The sequence below is a fragment of the Typopeltis vanoorti genome, chromosome 23, assembly GCF_054136105.1.
Source record: "Typopeltis vanoorti isolate ZY-2024b chromosome 23, IOZ_Tvanoo_1.0, whole genome shotgun sequence".
Lineage (NCBI taxonomy): Eukaryota > Metazoa > Arthropoda > Arachnida > Uropygi > Thelyphonidae > Typopeltis > Typopeltis vanoorti.
Window position 1 is genome coordinate 12658948 of NC_143571.1, and position 19617 is coordinate 12678564.

The 19617-nt window shown below is 36.0% G+C and overlaps 1 protein-coding gene and 1 pseudogene across 1 annotated transcript; one reads left to right on the forward strand and one right to left on the reverse strand.

Moving 5' to 3' along the window:
* Positions 1-4755: 4755 nt before the first annotated feature.
* On the reverse strand, positions 4756-5595 carry LOC150093626 (general transcription factor II-I repeat domain-containing protein 2B-like). Its single transcript, XM_090413235.1, has one exon. The coding sequence runs from the start codon at positions 5593-5595 to the stop codon at positions 4756-4758; it is 840 nt and encodes a 279-aa protein (XP_090269361.1).
* Positions 5596-17949: 12354 nt separating this feature from the next.
* On the forward strand, positions 17950-19061 carry LOC150093627 (nucleoporin NUP35 pseudogene; annotated as a pseudogene).
* The last annotated feature ends 556 nt before the right edge of the window (positions 19062-19617 follow it).

Below are 19617 nucleotides of genomic sequence, written 5' to 3' on the forward strand. Positions count from 1 at the left end.
TAAAGGGATTTCATCGACAGGATTTTAGGGCCCCCGGTAATAATAATATCTTTGTGTTTCTCTATTATATTAGGGTTTTTGCTCAACCCTTTTGATGCGTTTATGAAGTGTATAAAAATTAACAAACATGATTTCGTTTTAATGCTAAAATGCCTGATTCATCATTAATTTTTTCTAATCTGTTACACATTTATATCATTTGGCTCGTTATCGAAACCGTTGAAAAAATATTCGTTCTTATTAAGTTTGAATCATTCCTCTTTAAATACCAAACGTAGCATATCAGCCAATTTCTTACCTTTCAATGATAACAGTGCAATTCATATAAATTGAAGCTCGTTATTTGTTTTGAATGAATCCATTTCCAAAATCGGACTCTTTCCCTTCCAACGGGCGGTTCGTTAACATGGCAGTCTACGGGAGACAACAACAACAACAACGTTAGTGGCTTGCTGGGTGAAGCATAAAATGCTTTTTATTTTCCCCTTTATCTGTGTGGAGAAGCTTGATGGAGGAGGTTGTGAGACTTATGCTCGCACTTTGTGAACTATGGAGTTAGCTCTGTTCTGCTGAAAGCAGGATTGCCTTGGGTTTTTTGTGTTTTTGATAGTCAAGTTCAGTATAACTGGAAGCTTGTCTGATCAGTGGATTGGGATGAGAATGTGCCTTGCTGAAGAACTTTTCCGCATGGTCATGAAGGAGAGAACGGATGTCAGGGGTTCCGGTTTCTCTGTGGATCTGCGTGTTTCTGACGAACCATGGGGCGTCTAAGATCATCCGCAGCATTTGTTTTGTATCCTCTGTAGTTTCTGGATGTTAGATTTGGATGTGTGACTCCATGCCGGGGATGCATATGTGATTACTGGTCGAATTACCATCTTATATAATAACAGCTTGTTGCGTTTATCCAATTTGCTGTTGCGATTGATCAGGGGATAGAGTTGGGCTATGGTTCTGGATGTCTTTGTGCCTATGAGCTTGATATGGCTGTTGAAATTTAGCTTTTTGTCTAGCTGTACTCCAAGGTATTTGGCTTCTGTCTGCCATGGTATCTTTTTTACGAGAAGTTCAATATCATCTTGGATGAAGGCTTTGCGTCTGGTGAACAGTATAGCTGAACTTTTGACGGGGTTTACTTGTATCCTCCAGTCGGAGAACCATTTCTCGAGCTTTGTGATAGTATCCTGGAGACGACTGATCGCCAGGTGGGCGGAGAGATCTTGTCATTATGGCTGTGTCGTCAGCATATAGGGCTGTGATGGTAGTCCTCAGGTTCTGTGGAATGTCAGCCACGTAGATTGTGAAAAGTAAAGAGCCAAAAGAGATCCCTGAGGTACTCCTGCCAGGATTTTGCGCCTAGTTGAGATGGTGCCATTTATTTTTATCTGCATGGATCTGTCAGTGAGGTATGATTTTATTAGACGGGTAAGGTTTGTTGGAATGTTGGCCTGAATGAGTTTATAGAGTAATCCTTGATGCCATACCTTATCAAAGGCCTTGGCAATATCCAGAAAAACTGCAGCTGTGTGAAAGTTCCAGTTGTATCCTTGAGTGATATGCTCCACTAGTCGGTGTATTTGTTGCACTGTGCTATGCATACGGCGGAAGCCGAATTGTTCGTTTGGAATTATTCCTAATTGGTCTGATTTTTCTTGTAGTCTTGAAAGGATAATTTTTTCAGCAATCTTTCCCAGGTTGGAAAGCAGGCTTATTGGACGGTAGCTTTGCGGGCGTTGCGGATTGTTTCCTGGCTTTTTTTATTGGTATGATGTCTGCTGTTTTCCATGCAGAGAGGAAGTGTCGTATCCTCAATATTGCATTGGATATGTTAACCAGGTGCATAATAGCCTTTCTAGGAAGTAATTTGATGATTCTGTTAGTAATTCCATCTGGCCCTGGAGCTTTTTCGTTATGTTAACCAGGTGCATAATAGCCTTTCTAGGAAGTAATTTGACGATTCTGTTAGTAATTCCATCTGGCTCTGGAGCTTTTTCGTTATGTTAACCAGGTGCATAATAGCCTTTCTAGGAAGTAATTTGACGATTCTGTTAGTAATTCCATCTGGCGCTGGAGCTTTTTTTTTGTTTAGATGTTTTATGATGTTGGTTATTTCAACTGGAGTAGTGGGGGTGATGTTGGCTGGTTTGTCTTCGGACTGACTTAAGGTACGCTTGACCTGCTGGTGGACTTTATATATGTGGGTGATGTTTATATTATCATATGACGGGCTGCATTGTTGTTCTAGGTTTTCTGCTATTGCTTCTGCTTTTTCTTTATCAGTGTGCGCCGTTCCATGAACAGTTTGCATGGGTGGTAGGGGATTGTGATTAGTGCACAGAATCTTCAGAAATTTCCATATTGTGTGATCTTCTGGGTTGAGTGATGATAGTGTATTGTCTGAATCCTGGTTCCTGTGGATTTGAAGTGCTTTTCTGACTTGGTTGTTCAACTTGTTCAGAGTTTTCTTGTCCTGTGGCGCTCTTGTGTTGTGGTATCTTTTCCTGGCTTTGTTTTTTGTTCTGATGAGGTCCATTATGTTTTCTGGGAGCTGACCGGATGGGTGATTGGTTGTGGTTTTGGTGACTGCTTCTAGTGCTTTTTTAATTTGGCTTGTTAAATTGCTTATTGTTTCATCTATTTCTTCTTTTTTGTGGATGATTGGTACAGGACCAGTGTATTTTGGTGTAGAATTAAAATTCCATACTTTCAGAAAATAATATTAAAAAATCGATTTTTTTGATCCTCTAAATAGTACTGCCTCCTTAAAACTATCAAAAACGTACAAATTAGCAAAAAGAAAATGCCATAGAGGAAAAACCTGACGTGACAGAGAAAAATGGGTTCGATATGGGTTTGTATGGTGACTCGTTATTCAGAGGGGTGATAGATGGCAGTGTAAATAAATCGTATTTACCGGGTGCGAAATTTAAGGATGTAAGTGAGAGTATTAGAGTGCAAAAACAGAGGGTGAAAGAATTAATAATTGTGGCGGGTACGAATGAATTGAAAGGTAATAAACTTTTTATTAGAGAGGACTTGAAAGTATTGTTAAAGTTAGTGAAAGAAAAGAGTGACAGAGTTAGAATGGTTAGTCTGTTGTCGCGGTATGACAGAGAGGAGTTTAGAAGGAGGGCCATAATCGCAAATGACATTATGCGCAGGTTATGCAGACGGTGTGGTGTGGAATGAGTTTGATGGGCGAAAGGACTTATACAAGATGGATGGCCTGCATTTGAATGGACTTGGTGTGCGGAGACTGGAAAAAGTGTTGCTGAATGAAGTGAAAATGGATGTGCAGAACCAGGGAAACTAGAACTACCAAGAAGGGGGGGGGGATATGGGGACATCGGTCAGACAGTTGAGTGTAAGAACTTATATAATGTACCTGAGCCAGTACTAAGGACAAGAAATCGGAATGGGTGAATAACGCATCAAGATAGGGGTGGGACAAAGGGACCTCTGTATTTCATGTATACTAATGCCAGGAGTATTAGGAACAAGAAGGAAGAATTTTTGGCCTTGATTGGCTCTTTCACTAATGCCAATAACCTGGCCACAGGTTATTGGCATTAGTGAAACATGGCTGACAGAAGATGATATAGTTAGTGGGATAGGATGTGTAGGTTATAGTGTGTTTAGGAGGAACAGAGAGAATAAAATGGAGGGAGGAGTGTTAATGATGATAGCTGATAAACTGCAGCCAAGGAGAATTGAAGTTGTATTGCAGGATAGTGAAAAGAGCTCATTTGAAGCTATTTGGTATGAGATTGAGACTGGCAGAACAAAATATACAGTTGGGTGCAGCAATAGGCCAGGTGATGGAATAGATGGTGGAGATAGTATGCATAAAAAAATTGATGAAATCAGTGGAAGGAGGGTAATTATTATGGGGGATTTCAACAATGGTAACATTGATTGGAAGGAGGAGAGGACACATGTGAAGAAGGAAATGGATTTTATTCAATTATTAAGGGATAACTATCTGAGAAAGCATGTAATTGAAAATACTAGGGGTATAAGAGTCCTTGACCCTGGCAATAGCAACTGAGAATTTAACTGTAATGAATATGACCATGTTGCCACCTATTGGTGAGAGTGATCATAAAGTCTTGAACTGGGAGGCGGCTAAAGGTGTGGAATTTTCGATTAAGACAGGGTATATGTGGAATTACCGTGCTGGCAAGTATGACAAGCTTAGGACAGGGGTCGGCAACCTTTTGAGTCGGAAGAGTCAAAAATTACAATTTACAAAATTTCAAAGTTTTTAAAGAGCCACAAAATTTTTTCTTGCCAACAATAAATAGTACTCGCATAAATAAAGTTTTTTGATAAAAAAAAAACTAATCTATTTATTCATAAGAAAAAATATCTATTTATTCATATATAAGTAGTGTTTTTCACAACAAATTAGATAATATATATATGGCATTATTAGATAATTACTTATTATTTAAGTAAAAAATTAAAACAATTAAACATTTACTTACAACACTAACTTGTACTTCAATAACAAACAATTGAGCAAACAAATTCAATGGGAGTGATGGCTTTGCATGGTTATTCAAGTAGAAAATTTAAACTTTACTAAACAATGTAACTTGTACTTAAAATAAAAAAAAAACAATAACATACATTTGAGCAAACACAAATTCAATGGGAGCGTTGGCTTTGCATGGTTTTAGAAAGTTTGGATAAATTTGGCTCATAACTTGTTGTTTTAAGTTTCAAACACGACTCTAAATTTTCATTTGTTAGTTAGCTTCTTACTTTACTTTTAATTATATTCATGCAAGAGAACGCTTGCTCGCACGAATATTTCGATCCGAAGATAGTCAGCACTCCAAATGCCAACTTCTTCATCTCACTGTAGCAATCTGGAAGACTATTCCATGCGTCGAATATAAGTGCCTCAACTCGCGGCATTTCTTTTAAATCTGTCCACTTTTGTTGCGTTACGTACATACATTTCTGGACCTCCAACTCTTCCAACTTGCTTTTCAACTCTGTAAATTTTCCACTCCACAAAGCTTTACTTTTCAAATCGATCAATTGCATTTCTAGAGATCCAGTATCAATTCCAAATGGCTCAATGTGGATTTCGTTACTATTTGTGTTGAGAGGATTTACTATGAATGCTAGAGCGGTTTTGTTGGTTTTGAATTGCTCAAATCTGTCAGCAAATTCATCTTTAATTTTTTTTATAACTGTACTGAAGTAATTCGTGTCAACAGTTGCACAGGTTTTATTGCGATATTGCTTTAGAAATTGAAAATGAAGTAATTTACCGCTCTGAATATCTTCTGCAAAAAGAATTAATTTTTCTTCAAAACAAACCAATTCTTCTACCAAAACATACGCTGGGTTTCCCTTTCCTTGCAGTTTTAGATTCTGCTCATTTAATTTTGCTGTGATATCCACCATAAAGCGAAATTTTTGCAACCATTTGTCGTTCTCTAATTCAGGGTGATTAATGCTTTTTTCGTTTAGGAATGTATTTATTTCATTCAAGCACAAAGCAAAACGTTTCAACACCTTACCTTTGGAAAGCCATCGCACTTTATTGTGAAGAAGGAAGTCGGAATACTGAGTCTCCATTTCGTTTAAGAATTCTTTAAACTGACGATGGTAGAGTGCTTTTGACAAGATGCTGTTAACAATCTAGATTACCAAATTCATGACCTTAACTATTTCGGCCGGAAATGTTTAGGCACAAAGCGCTTCTTGGTGTATTATGCAGTGAAACGTAAGAATTTCGTGGTTTATTTTGCTCTGAAGAATCGTTGTAGCCCCTTTATTTTTTCCTGTCATACTTCTGGCTCCATCAGTTGCTATTGAAACGATTTTATTTAAATCGATCTTATTGTCTTCAAGGCATTTTTGCACGGCATTCGCTATACCTTCCCCTCTAGTTTGTCCCGAGAGCGGTAGCAATCCTAGAAGTTCTTCTTTTGGACCTTGGGAAAACATATACCTGACAAAAAGGGCAACTTGTGTCGTGTCTTTTATGTCGCAAGACTCATCTATAGCAAGTGATAAGGCAGAAGAAAGTTGAATATCTTCCATCTGCAAATATGTTACATTTGAAGACATTTTAGCTATTCTATCTTGTACTCTTTTAGCGGATAGTGGCAAATCTTTGATTTTTTTCAAGATTTCTGGTTTGTTTTTGAAATCACGAAACAGTTCTTCAGATGCACTTATGAAGCAATCTTTGATATACTCACCATCTGTGAATGGTTTGCCTTTTTTTGCAATTTCTAGTGATGATACCGCGAAGCTTGCCAGATTAACATTACTTGTAGATTGCGTCCAGTTACTTAACATGGAACTTGATTGCTGATTTTGTTTTTGGAGCTCGTCGACTGCTTTTTTTCGTTCTTCGCCGGCTGGATATTTACTAGCAAACTGAGTATGTTTTTTAGTGAAATGTCTCTCTAAATTTGATTTCTTATTGTGTGCGAGTTTTTCGTGGCAAATGAGACAAGTCGGAAGGCCATCTAAGTTGCATATGAAAGCGAACGACTCCGTCCAATCCCGATTGAATTCTCGATGCTCTTCTTCAGTTCTTCTCTTTTGTTTTGTAGATGCCATGCTTGTGGTGAAGCTGTAATAAAGAATTTTTAAAATTATTATTTAGGTATCCAAAACAGCAGATGACAAGTTTTGCAATTATTTACTATGTCAACGTATACCTAATTAAATACATACGAGAAGCTGGGCATAATGAAATATAATTTATCAAAAAACATTTTACAACGATATTTCCCAATTAAAAATACTTACCTAAATAAAATAAATAATTCTCTAATAATTTAATTATTAAAATAAATAATTTAGACACGAAACACTGTTTGTCTCACTCTCTCACGTGCTGATTGACTATAAGTACATACTTTCGTCGCATCCGAAACTATGTACTCCCGTGTGCGGTGATCGCCGACTGGCACGAACGGACTTGTCAGAACGTGTTTATCACGGCGCAGTCTGCACATTTTAGTTTTTTTTTTTTAATTTTGGCAAATATTAGATACTTAGTTTACGAGTAAAGGTGTTATGCCCAGCTATGCCGAAATCAATGAAAATTGCCAAACATATAAACAATCTAAAACTGCAAATACCTACCTACTTTGATCCTCAGAGTTCGAAAATAGGTTTATTAAATAACAATTTATAAGTACTTACACTGATAATTATTATTTTAACGCTAATTTTTAAATAATAAAAGCTATAAAATAGATAAATAATAAAATGGGTAATTTATTTTAAAAAAAATCATTTATTTATCGTCGTGGCTTAGGTGTAGTTTATGGTTGTTTTTATATTACTGCAACTAAAGCTCTCAGTGCGCGCAAAAAATATGGAGCTTAATCCAATGCGTAATCAATAGCCACTAAAGCTATCTATCTCCCCATTTTTCTATTACGAAGGCGAGATGGACCCATTAAAATTAATTCAACAGGCGCAGTACTGCCGACACTATTCAGTCATAGTGGTTTAAGATGATACTGAGCTCTCTCCAAAAGTTTAGAGACTGAGGTGCTCCTCAGAAAATTGCAGCTGTCTTAACTTCTCTTTTTAGAACCTTTTTCATAAAGCCATGGTTACTTCTTAACGACTTACATGAGATCCACCTATTACTTAGTTGCAAGTAATATTTGACTTCCATAGCAATGACCATCCCGTTTTATATCAAAGTTAAAAGTAATTATTTCGGAGGTTTGCTCTTCTAGCTCCATCGACAGCTAGGTTTGTGTGCTTTTACACACGCAGTCACCGTTCTTAACTCATCGTATAGGAATGTTCTTACGTAAAACCCCAGTCAATTGGGGAAAGTTTCAGAACAAAACTATCAAGAATACATCTTAAATGTGTGGTTTTAAACTTCCACTAAAGACCCAAACTCTCAAAAGTGGTTTTACACCATATTGTGAGCAAGAGCTAATTTCTTCACACACTCCTCCCTCGCATAATTTGGTAATTTATTAAATATATATTTTAATAAAAACACTTTCGCGGTAATATCCAACAGTAGTACTTTGTTTCTTTTTTGACAATTCTTATTGACTTCAAAAAAGTAGTTAGGTATCTTATTTGGAAAAAAATATGTATAATATGAATTTTAAAAATATAATACTTATTATGTTACCTACCTTTACTTCGTTTTTTTTATTATTATTATTATATATATGTACATACATAACTTTGAGAAGATAATTCGCTTCTAACTATTTTACTTGAAACAACAAACTATACGTCACAACCAAAGCACTGGTGAAGCCGCCAAATTGTCTTGCGTCGAAAGCGAATTAAAACCTACATAGAAACATCCGACGACGGCGTCATTCGAGAGCTTCCGACGGACTGACGACAGTGACGACGCGTGTCACGGGGGAGGGGTGCGGTGAAAAGCGAGTACAAGTGGCTGAGAGATAGAATCGGTGCGTAGTCCTCGTTAATCGATTCAGAACGATTTTTAAATGTTTTTTTTTTTTTTGATAAAATAAATAATATTTGCGTATGGAACTAAAGAGCAGCAGCTTCACATCCAAAGAGCCGCATGTGGCTCGCGAGTCGCAGGTTGCCGACCCCTGCCCCAGACCATTGCGGGACTTTATTTTATTATTTTTGTTGAGCTATTGAAAGTGCCGTAGCTGGCATTATTGTTTTCTATTACGCTGATAGGATCTGAACCAGTCATTAGTAATTCCTCTGATGCCGTATTTGGATATTTTCAGTAGCAATAGGTCACTATGAACACATTCGAACGTTTTAGATATATCAAGATAAACGGCTGCTGTAGTACACACACACACACACACACACACACACACACACACACACACACACACACACGCATACATACGTGTTTCTTGTCAATAAATGAGTATGGGAATTTTTAGCTTAGAGTCAAGAGAGATGGTGGCAGCATTTAGACATTTTCTGAATAATTAATTATATTTTTTGATATTTGTATTGTCACTTCCCATCCCCCCCTTTTTTTAATCCGATTACTACACTCTTTACCTCATATTCGTTTACTTCGTGTAGATATATGGAATTCTTAATTCATGGAAGGTGACTCATGTACTCTGTCCTTTCTGCAGGATCGAAATCACAACTACCATAATTTGTAAAGTGTTTGTTCATTTTGTTAAGTACATCGGTGATATCATTGCTCTCTGGGAATTTTCGTGTTTTGTACTTTGTGTTACCTACTTTACTTTTATCATTATTACAAGAATTTCGATAGAAGAAAATGTTCTGTTGCCGGCTTTATTTTTTTCCTTTAGGTATTTATCGAAATTTGTCAGTCGTATCGTTGCTGTCTCCATCTCTCTCTCTCTCTCTCTCTCACATACACTTTTTTCTTGTCAATAGATGAGTATGGGAATACTTAGTTTAGAGTCAAGAGAGATGGCGGCAGCATTTAGACATTTTCTGAATAATTAATTATAGCCTAACATTGCTGTCCCCTCAAACACACACTTTTTTCTCATATACATAACTCATCCGAATATCTTGATTTGTCTAAAATTTTAAGATCTTAAAATTCTTCATTACTTTTTCTAGTTAATGTTATCTTTATTACAAAAGTTTTTGGCTATTGGAATTTTTAGTTTAGAGTCAAGAATGGCGTCAGCCTTTAGAGATAAAAATGAGTTCTTTTTTTGATTGAAAACCAAACGGCATTTTAAATAAATAAATAAATGGAGATTTTAATGGATTACAAGAACTTCTGTATGAAGTCTAGAAAAATTCTAATGATAATTTAGATTAACTTACAGTCTTTCCAGAATGGGTCTTCTGAATGCTAATAGATATTCCAAAATAGTTGAATTATAACCATATATCCACAATACAACACGCACAAAATACAAGGGTTGAAAGAACGAAATTTCTGTAAATAGAAAAGCTAGTTGACTTTTTCCCTTAGATTTTCTGTCCGTTTGGTACTCTTTGTCAATTTCATTCGCGCTGGGGGATGATGTCATGTTTTTTTTGTTTTTTTTTTTTCGAATAGTGGTGAGCGTGAAACTTAAAGTGTCTTTTCATTGCTAACATCCGCCAGCGACTGGAAAATTCGCATCTCTCGATGCAGAGTTTTTGATATGGTTCTATATATAGAACCATATCAAATAGAAAAAAAAAAAAAAACAGAAAAAAATATATATATATACTGTATATATATATATATATTTTTTTTTTCAAATTCATTGGTTATTTTTCTCTATTTTACTTTTAAAATTCAGTTTAACTGCATATTCTAACCATTGTGTGTGAATTTATTTTTCCCCCACTGTAGATTTTTCATTTGTATTATCTTTAAGATGTCTCATTTCTGGTCGCAATTTTGTTGTGACATCGTGTGTTTGGATTTGGAACTCTTCGTTAGTGCTTTCGTATATTTCAAATGAATATGAGCTCTGTAGGATACTTTGTTAATTTTAATGTTACCTTTTATTTGACTCAAATATTATTTACAATACTGTATTTCTGAATCTAAAATACAGAAATCACAATGTAGTGTGACATTTTGTACTAAAATTTAGTTTTTTGCACTCGGAGCAAAAAAAAAAAAAAACGATGGTTTTTTTTGCTCCGAAATTCATCCGCAGATGGCGAGCTCATTTATCTCCTCTTGGATGAGCAGACATATTCTGAAGGAGAGGTTGGAGATTAGGGGTGGTGAGGGGAAAGCATTCTAGAGAAGACCACTGTCACCTTCTCGACTACGCTTTCACCATCACCACCTAATGCTGTATTTTTTTTTCCCATCCCAACAATTTTGGACACATGAGTGAGAGAACTAGTCACATGTTCTTACATCAAAAACGCTGTTTGAGGATAAAAATACTTAACATAATATGGATAAATAATATACAATTCCATTCGAGCCACAGAGATAAGGTTTGCTCCATAGAAGGTTTTTACTATTTGTAAGCTTTTTTTCTTTTTCTTTTTTTTTTATAAACATATGAGATGTGCTTGTTGAAGATAAATTTTTCATCTATTGATTCTCGTAGGTATTTTAGCTCACTGGCTACCTCTAGAACCTTCCCGTTTAGGAATGTCATTAGAGGTTGTTTTGATTTTTTACGTGAGATGTGTAGCACTTTAGACTTGGTGCTAATGAAGGTGACTTTCTTCTCATGTGCTCACCCTGCAATTTCAAACAGTTTTTCATTGGCCGTTACTTCTAACTGTAAGCCGTTGCGTACTCGAATCATTATCATCGCATCAACTGGGAAGCTATGACTTTTGTTTCAGTTGTAAAAGGAAATCTTAATGACGAGTCGAAGTGGATTTTCCAGAAACCTGACCCACAGTTAGAACCATTAGGATAGCCTCGTTCGACTTCTTTCGTGACAGCTGTGGTTTTTCAATGTCATGGTTGCTCTTCTGTCTGTAAAACAATTTTTTTTAAGGTAGAGTAGGTTTTTTGGACATTTGAAATCTCTCATTTGATTAATTATGGTTGGAGACAATGCAGCATCGAAGGCTCCTTGTACATCGAGTGAGATCGGTAGTACGCATTTTTTTTTTGCTGTAGACTGTCTTCTGTGAACTCTTTAACATCGATAATTGCATCTGAATGCATACTGATTACTGCGTAATAGGCTGCTGCATAGATAAAGTGCATTATTCAATTTATCAGAAGTTTTTTTAGTACCTTTCCAGCAACATTTATGAGAAAAATTGGCCTGTGTTTGCTAATTTCGTCGGATGCTTCTTTTCCTGGTTTGATTATGGGTATAATGTTAGGGCGTTTCCATAGTGTGTGTGTAGGCAAGCGTTATATTGCAGCTCGTAAATTTTAAAAAAAAAGTAAAATAAAAAACGTTTTTATGATTGGGATATAATTTTGCCGTTTTTTCCGCCCCTAGGTACCACCTTAGTGAGTTATAACGGCCAAATGAAAGAAGATATACCAAAGCAGTTCAAGAAAAAAGTAAGTTTCCCACAGGTGGCCTGTAACAAGGACCCCTGCTTCACAGTCAGCCTATGAGGAAGCATACAATAAATGCTCAGCAGCCAGCAAATCCAAATCTGACATCATGAAGGCCAAAATCAGAAAACTCACCTCCTATCCAAATGGTAACTGTGCTTTCTGTGCTTTCTTATCTCTGACTAAGACCATCAGCCTCAACTTTTGCTCACCAGAGTCTTCGCCGATAGCATCATTATTACAACACCTGAAGACAAAGCTGACTGCTGGCATTAATTTTTACCTCCAACACTTGCATAGTTGAGGAAGGAAAATCACCTCCTACCATACCAGAATCTGAGCAGCACGTTCCTCTTGTTTTTGTTTTTGCTTTTGCAAAAAAAGACATCAAAAGAATTCTAAAAAATATGGACATTAAAAAGTCTTCCTGTCTTGATCGCATCTCTTTAAATGATGTATTCAAACCTTGTGTTCCAATGCTAACACTTCCGTATTGTCTCTATAGCCTTTTATATTTAGCTGGTGCAGGCATTTATTTCAACGCATGGAAGCACGCAAGCAATCCAGTCAAAAAGGAGATAAAACTCTACTGTCAAACCATCGACCTATCGCCATCACCTCAACTCTATCCAAACTATGGCAGAATATCGAAAAATAGTCAGCTTCTCTACTACATAGAAGCTAACCAATATGGATATTGCCAAGCAAATCTGTGAGCGACTCTTAGCCTTCATCACCTACCGGACATGACCCATATAAAGCTTTTGGAGAAACATGTGCTGTCTATCTGACGTTTTCAGAGCATATGATATTGCCAATCATTGATGCATGTCAGTAAATTGCGACCCTTAGTTTACTTTCCATCCTATGGAACTGGGTAGCCAGCTTTCCCCGTGGGCGTTTACTGCGTGTCACAGTGGAGGGATCCTCCACTTCGAGCTTCCCCACCAAATGCAAGAATGTCTTTGGCCTCTGTTCTATCACCTCTTTCTCCTATATACACACACACGACTCTTTTTCCTATACACAAATCACAGTAGTTCATCCACAGCTTTGATAATGACAGTACTTCCCATTTATTCTACTCATTCGACAAATCATGATGGGCTCAGATATCCAAAGCTTCAAGATCATCCACAGTGATCCTGAAGCTTCCGCACACACAGATGAATTAAATTAAATGCTGTCTGGACGAAAACCTTCATATTTTCAGCTGAAGGCGTGAAGGAGGAAGTGGAAGAGTTTATTTTCTCTGGCAAAACAGCCAAGCGCACATGCAGTTAACAGAAATAATATACTGGCCTCACAGCCTTAGTTGTTTCGACCATAACGCAACAGGCTAAAGTATGCGGGTAGGAGAACATTACGTTTTGAGGAAAATAATGGGCTATTTTTGATATTTGAGTAACACGAGTTATATTTGAAACATAGAGTAGAGGAGAAATAATAAAAATCTGATATGCGAATATTAATGATTATTATGTGACACCTCCATGAGTCTAATTACTCATTGAGGGAGGGCATCCTACTCTACAACTCTCTGTCTCCATCAATTAATCCATCAATTACACAGAACCACTACCACCATCATATCTTACTCATAACGCCATTTACTCCGCGCCAACACTAGTATCGTTGCCTGTAAATTGCGTGTGTTCTAAAGACCGATTTGCCAGTACCCAGGATGAAGGTGAGTTAAGCAATCTTATAACTCCGTATGGGACTCACCTTCAATTGAAAAAACGAATATAAATATTCCTCTCTTCACGATGAGAATTGAAATTAGGCCGTTTTCAACCGAAAGGGCAATGTACCGTCGTTCTTCAATTGTGCTACGGAGGCTTATGTGCTTATAATATTTTATGTGGAATTCATAACTCAGTACAAAACTCTAACCTTACTAAAGGTATAAATTCGCTTCTGAGCATAAGTTATGGAATTCTTAGTCCAGTATTGGTCCTAAGATATGACAGGTTTAAAATCTTTTGTAGATAGGAGAGATTCATATAAAAGATAAATACATTTTTTTCTGTTCAAATCAGCAACCACAAAATTAATCTCGGTGATCTAGAATTATATTATCTATTATTGCAAAAAATTTTAATAAGTATGATTCTTCTTCTTCTTGGCTTCCTGTATTAGGCAACTGTTTGCTTGTAACGTTTTCAAGGGTTTAAAAAGTCTTATGCCATTCGCCTCCTGGCTCTTCCTGTCGATCGGTGTCCCTTTGGTTTATATTTCCAAGCAATATTCGGCCATCTGTCCTCATTCATTCTTTCTGAGTGGTTTTTCTAGTTCTTTCTATAGTTTGTGATGTCTTCTGTTATGTTAATTAAGGATAACTGTTTTCTTCTTTCTTCATTTCTTATCTTGTCTATTCTTTTATAGCCTGCAAGTGGTCTTAGGAACTTCTTTTCTGCAGCTTCCACTTGTCTTTTATCTCGTTCTTCCCAAGTTCATGTTTCACTGCCATATTTCAGAATTGGTTTGGCTATTATTTTATACGGTTTTATTTTTGTTTGTTGTGGACATCTGTTTACTGAAGTGTCTATTCAAAGTGACTGCGAGAAATTTTTGCTTTTTATCTGCAATGTCGATTTCTCCATTGGGGTTATGTGATTTCCTAGATATTTAAGTTTGTTCGCTTGTTCTGTTACTTTGTTGTGGGTGATTAGTTTGCATCTTTTAATTTCTTTGCGTTGAAATGCTATTGATTTCGTTTTATTTATTCATATTTTCATGTCATACTGTTCTATTGTTTTGTTCAACACGTGCAGATTTTTCTGTAATTGGTCTTCATTTTTAGCAAAAACAACTTAATCATCAGCATATAAAAGGCTGGATTTCTTTATTTCCTATTTTAATTCCTATGATTTTGTTTTTCCTCCACTCTCTTGAAATGTTGTCCATATATATATATATATATATATATATATATATATATTGAAGAGTATTGGTGATAATCCACTTCCTTGAATGAGATCTCTATTGGTTTTAATTTTTTTTTTGCTGTTTCATTATTAATTTTAATTTCAGTATAGTTTTCTTCCATTATATTTGCTATTACTTTTGTAGTTTGAGGTGGAGCTTTCAATCCATACAGTATATTGATTATTATTATTATTTTTTTTTTTTTTGTTGGTTTGATTGTATGCTTTCTCCTAATATAGGAAGGCCATATATGTTGGCTGGTTAAATTCTATTATTTTTTCTATAATTTGTTTGAGTGTAAATGTGGAACTGTGCAGGATCTTCCTTTCCTAAAGCCACATTATTCTTCTCCAATAATTTCCTCAGTCCATGGTGTTAATTTACTTTTAATTATGTCTAGATATATTTTGTAGTATGTATTTAATAAGGATATTCCTCTGTAGTTTGTGCAATCCTTTCTGTTTCCTTTTTTGAATATGTTTATGACTATTGCTGCCTTCAATTTTTGTGAAATGTTTCCTTCTCATATTCTGTTTAGAAATTTAATTAATCGTAATTAATCGAAATGGTTTTGAAAAAGAAATTGAAAGCCCGCATTGTTGTAGTAACTTTAGAAAGCTCAGTCCAACAAAACCATCACAAGTCTTGCTTGGGTTTCTAATTTATAAAGACGTCTTATAAATACAAAAAATGTCTTAACTGACTTTCATTGGTATTCAAAGCAAATTCTTTGTAATTATAGATTAGATTATTCTAAGATTATATTATTTTTCCGGGAATCATCATGGTTCTCTGATAGCCCTTTTCCTATTCAAAAATAAATTCAAATTAAATTCAAAATAAATAATAATTACCCATCTTATCTGACCATTGTATATTTCACAAATGTGGTTTTCTTTAAATTAAGTTTAATATTTATTTAGCTTTAATCTTATTTTTATTTCCTTCCTTTTCCAATTCCATTTAAAGAAAGATTTTGTTAAATTTTTCCGAAACTAGTTTTACAAAAGTAATTTACCTTCACAAAATTAAAATTGCACCAGGTATTCGACTGCTTTCCATATAAAATGAATCAACCACTCATTTCCATCAACCGCTTTCCAAAATTTCTCCTTAGATTTTTTAAAAAGTTTCTTAAGTACTCTGAAACAAGCACTGAATGCCCATTATCAAAGTGAATTTACCACCCACACTTTACTCGGTTCTTGAGACGCGTAAAATGAATACATCGCCTGCATTATTCCGCCTTCCGACTCTTCTGTGGGCGAAGGTACGTGACAATCAAGGCCGGAACAGAGTTTCGTAATAATGTCGCTGTCCCGGGTCACGAAGAATAATAGCTATTCGTGAGTTCTGATAGCGTGGACGACGACGACAACAACCTTCCAATATCGTGGGTTACGACGAACTATCAACCTGTTTACGTGCAAGTGGCTGTCACCGAAGCAAATGGGCACGACTGGAGACAGGAAACTGTTCCGCTATTTCCTGAGAAATCAGTAGCCACACCACGCCATCTAACGGAAGCAATATGGTTCAAGGAAGTCGTGAATCATAGTTGGAAGTTGGTTGATATGAATTTCCTATAAATAACGTGGCAACGAATGATATCCGATAGTCTCTTTTACAGTAATTTGTCTGCAATAAATGAGTAAAATGGGATGAACTGTCGAGATATATAAACAGATTTTTGTTCCTGTTTTTCGCACGGCGAGGTGAGACATTTCCTTCTCTCAAAAATGGCCGAGAAAGGACATTGAATACTTTAAAAAGGCGCATATTTTAAAAAGGCGATTTTTTTTAAAAAAATGATAAAACAGTTTATTTAAATCTGCTACTAATTAGAAAACTTAATTTTAATGCGCAGTGATATATATCATTTAATATATGATCTACTATTAATTTCGTGTTTCATAATTAATAATATGAAATAAATGTGGAAATAGTACTGGCGGTGATCGGCGGTAGATGGCGTTGGTGTAGTTGAAGTATCTGGATTGAGTGGTGAAGACAGAGTGGTGGAGTGAGACTCATCGATGCAGCATGCCCTCCCTCGATGAGTCTTTCGACTCCCTGGAGGTGTCACGTAATAATAATAATAAATATGAAATGTATCTACTGAAGATTATGCGATATTTATGCGATTAACTGAAATTTTCGTTCATTGACGTGTTTATCTCTTTCTAAAAACTGAACATTAAGCTTTTATAGTATTAATAAAGCTTTTATGGTAAACAATTTTGAAAAATGTATCTCTATTATACCTAACCATACCTTTTTGTTCTTTAATAAATAACATTTTTTGACTTCTATCTTCGTCAATGAAATGTTTCAAGATTCAGAACACTCACCCCACCTTTCTTGTAACTTTTTTAAATCAAAATATCTGTTTTCTTGTGAATCTCTCTTCAGTTTCTCGGTTATTTTAAGCTCACGCATCACATAAATATTGTATCTGTCTTTTCGCCACATATAATTGTTTCAATATAATTACAGTATTCATTTCAACTAATGAAATTTAATTTTATATAAATTTTATATAAATCGCGCCATCGCCATTCACTACAAGGCCGTCATGTTTTTCTAATTAGTTTGTATATCGAAGAATGGTCGGATTTAAGATGGTTTTAATCCTAAGCTATAACTTTCAATACATGGATTTGCAGAGAATGCCATTAAGATTAGACATAGGGTTCATTTACAACAAGACAAAAGTCGTTTCCTCGTGGAACGGCTTTATAAAGAAACATGTGACTCTTTACTTCACTCTACTGTAAAGCCACTAGGCTAACCGCGCAGTTAGTCCTGCAACAGTACGTACTTTTATTAGTCATTCTGTTGTCACGGGGAGCACTGGCAACAATAATCCAGATAGTGGGAATATCCAAAGTTGTGGTGGAGTATAATCCTAGAACGGGAAAAAACGGGGAATAATTTGGCATGTTGGTTATTCATTTTGAAAACTGAAGTTAACTTTTTCAGCAGCTGGAAAATTCGATATGCTGTACCCAAGAAATTTATCAGAATCGCAAGTGTCAGGCCACAGTAGTCCAGGAAGCACTGCTGAGCCCATGATTCTTGGATCCCCTGCTTCTGGAAGTCCATCTCCATCAAGTTCACAGTATTTACCTTCATTTTTAATTGGTGATCCAACTGGCTTAACACTGGTTCATTCCAGAATTTGGAGAAGTCCAAGTAAACAGAAGTCACATATGGTGCCACTTCTTTGGCAGATAGTACTCCTTTAGTAGAAGAGATTCGATGTGGACTGCCACAGTCAAAACAGCCTAAGTCAGCTAGTAGGAGTTATCTTGGTCACCAGACAAGAGATAAACAAGGCAGGCCTCCAGTTTAGCCATTATTTAATGGAATAACATCACCATCTCATGTACCATCACCACTTAAAGAAAATTATGCAGATGGACAGAAAACATTGAATGTCAGTATTTCTGCATCTCCTTCAGACCCATTTTCTGCTAGTGGTATTTTGACTCCAAGCCAGGTATTCAACCAAAGCAGCATTAAAAAGTCTTTTATTTCTCCTGCTCAGATTGATCCTTTTTATTATCAGGGTGAGGAACTTAAAGACGTAACTCAGTTAGATGAAACATGGGTGACGGTATTTGGATTCCTTCCAGCTGCAGCTTCATTTGTGTTGCAACAATTTTCTCACTATGGCACTGTTTTAGAACACAGGATGGCCCCTTCTGGAAATTGGATGCATATCCATGACCAGTCTAAGCTTCAAGGAAAAAAAGCCTTCAGCAAAAATGGAAAAATATATGGAGGAAATATTATGGTTAGTGTTAAGCAGTGCATCGATAAGAGTATGATGGATGACTCCGCAAAAGAAAATTCTGTTCTCAACACCAGTAGTCTACTGTCAAATGATGATGAATGTTTAATAAGAAACAATGCAGAGAAAAACATAAGAGTAACAAATATGCGACGTCTTACGCAGGCCTATAAGACTGCCTCTCTTACACACCAGGTAACACCAAACAACAGAACACCTACAAAGGACACTGGAATTGTATCCAAAGCAATGGATTTGATTTTTAATTGGTAATCTGCAGATATAAAGTGAATTATGAGAGCATCTGTATATTTCCTTGTTGAAATTACCAAATGTTAAATTGTTGAGGATTCGGCTAGTGTTTTTAATTCTTTACTCTGGATTAACTTCTGCATCATGTATGAGAAAGAGATGTAGGAAAAAAAAAGAATTTTATTTAGTATAATAAATTTTCTTAGTGGCTTTGCGCTTCGCAACTGTATGTCTTGGGAAGGAATGTCCCGTCAACGAATTCAGGAGTCAAGAATCCTCCTCTCAGCCATAGCAGACGGGCGTGAAAAACAGCGTTTTTTTTTTTTTTTTTTTAAGACCAATGGCTAGGTCAGTCAGGAATACTGACTCAGACATAGGTCTGATTCGTCAGCCTCTGACGGTTCCTGAGCCCGGATAAAATTTCGGGGGACTAGATGGTACCGTGAACTCCCGTATAAAGAGGGAACGCTGTATCATCACACGTAATTTATTTATTTATTTACTTCACTCTTCTGACTTAAACACATCCGATGGTCTAGGTCTAACCCCATTTGTGGAGAGAGTACTCTTTATATCACTAATCTTTCCTAACTTTTTAAATATATATATATATATATATATACAGGGTGTTCGGGATAAATTTGACAGTTTCGTAAGGAAAAAGAAAATCTTCTTTGTATCTATTAAATTT

Coding starts and splice junctions, on each gene's coding strand:
- LOC150093626 (XM_090413235.1), bottom strand. CDS start 5,595: ATGGAGACTCAGTATTCCGACTTCCTTCTTCACAATAAAGTGCGATGG.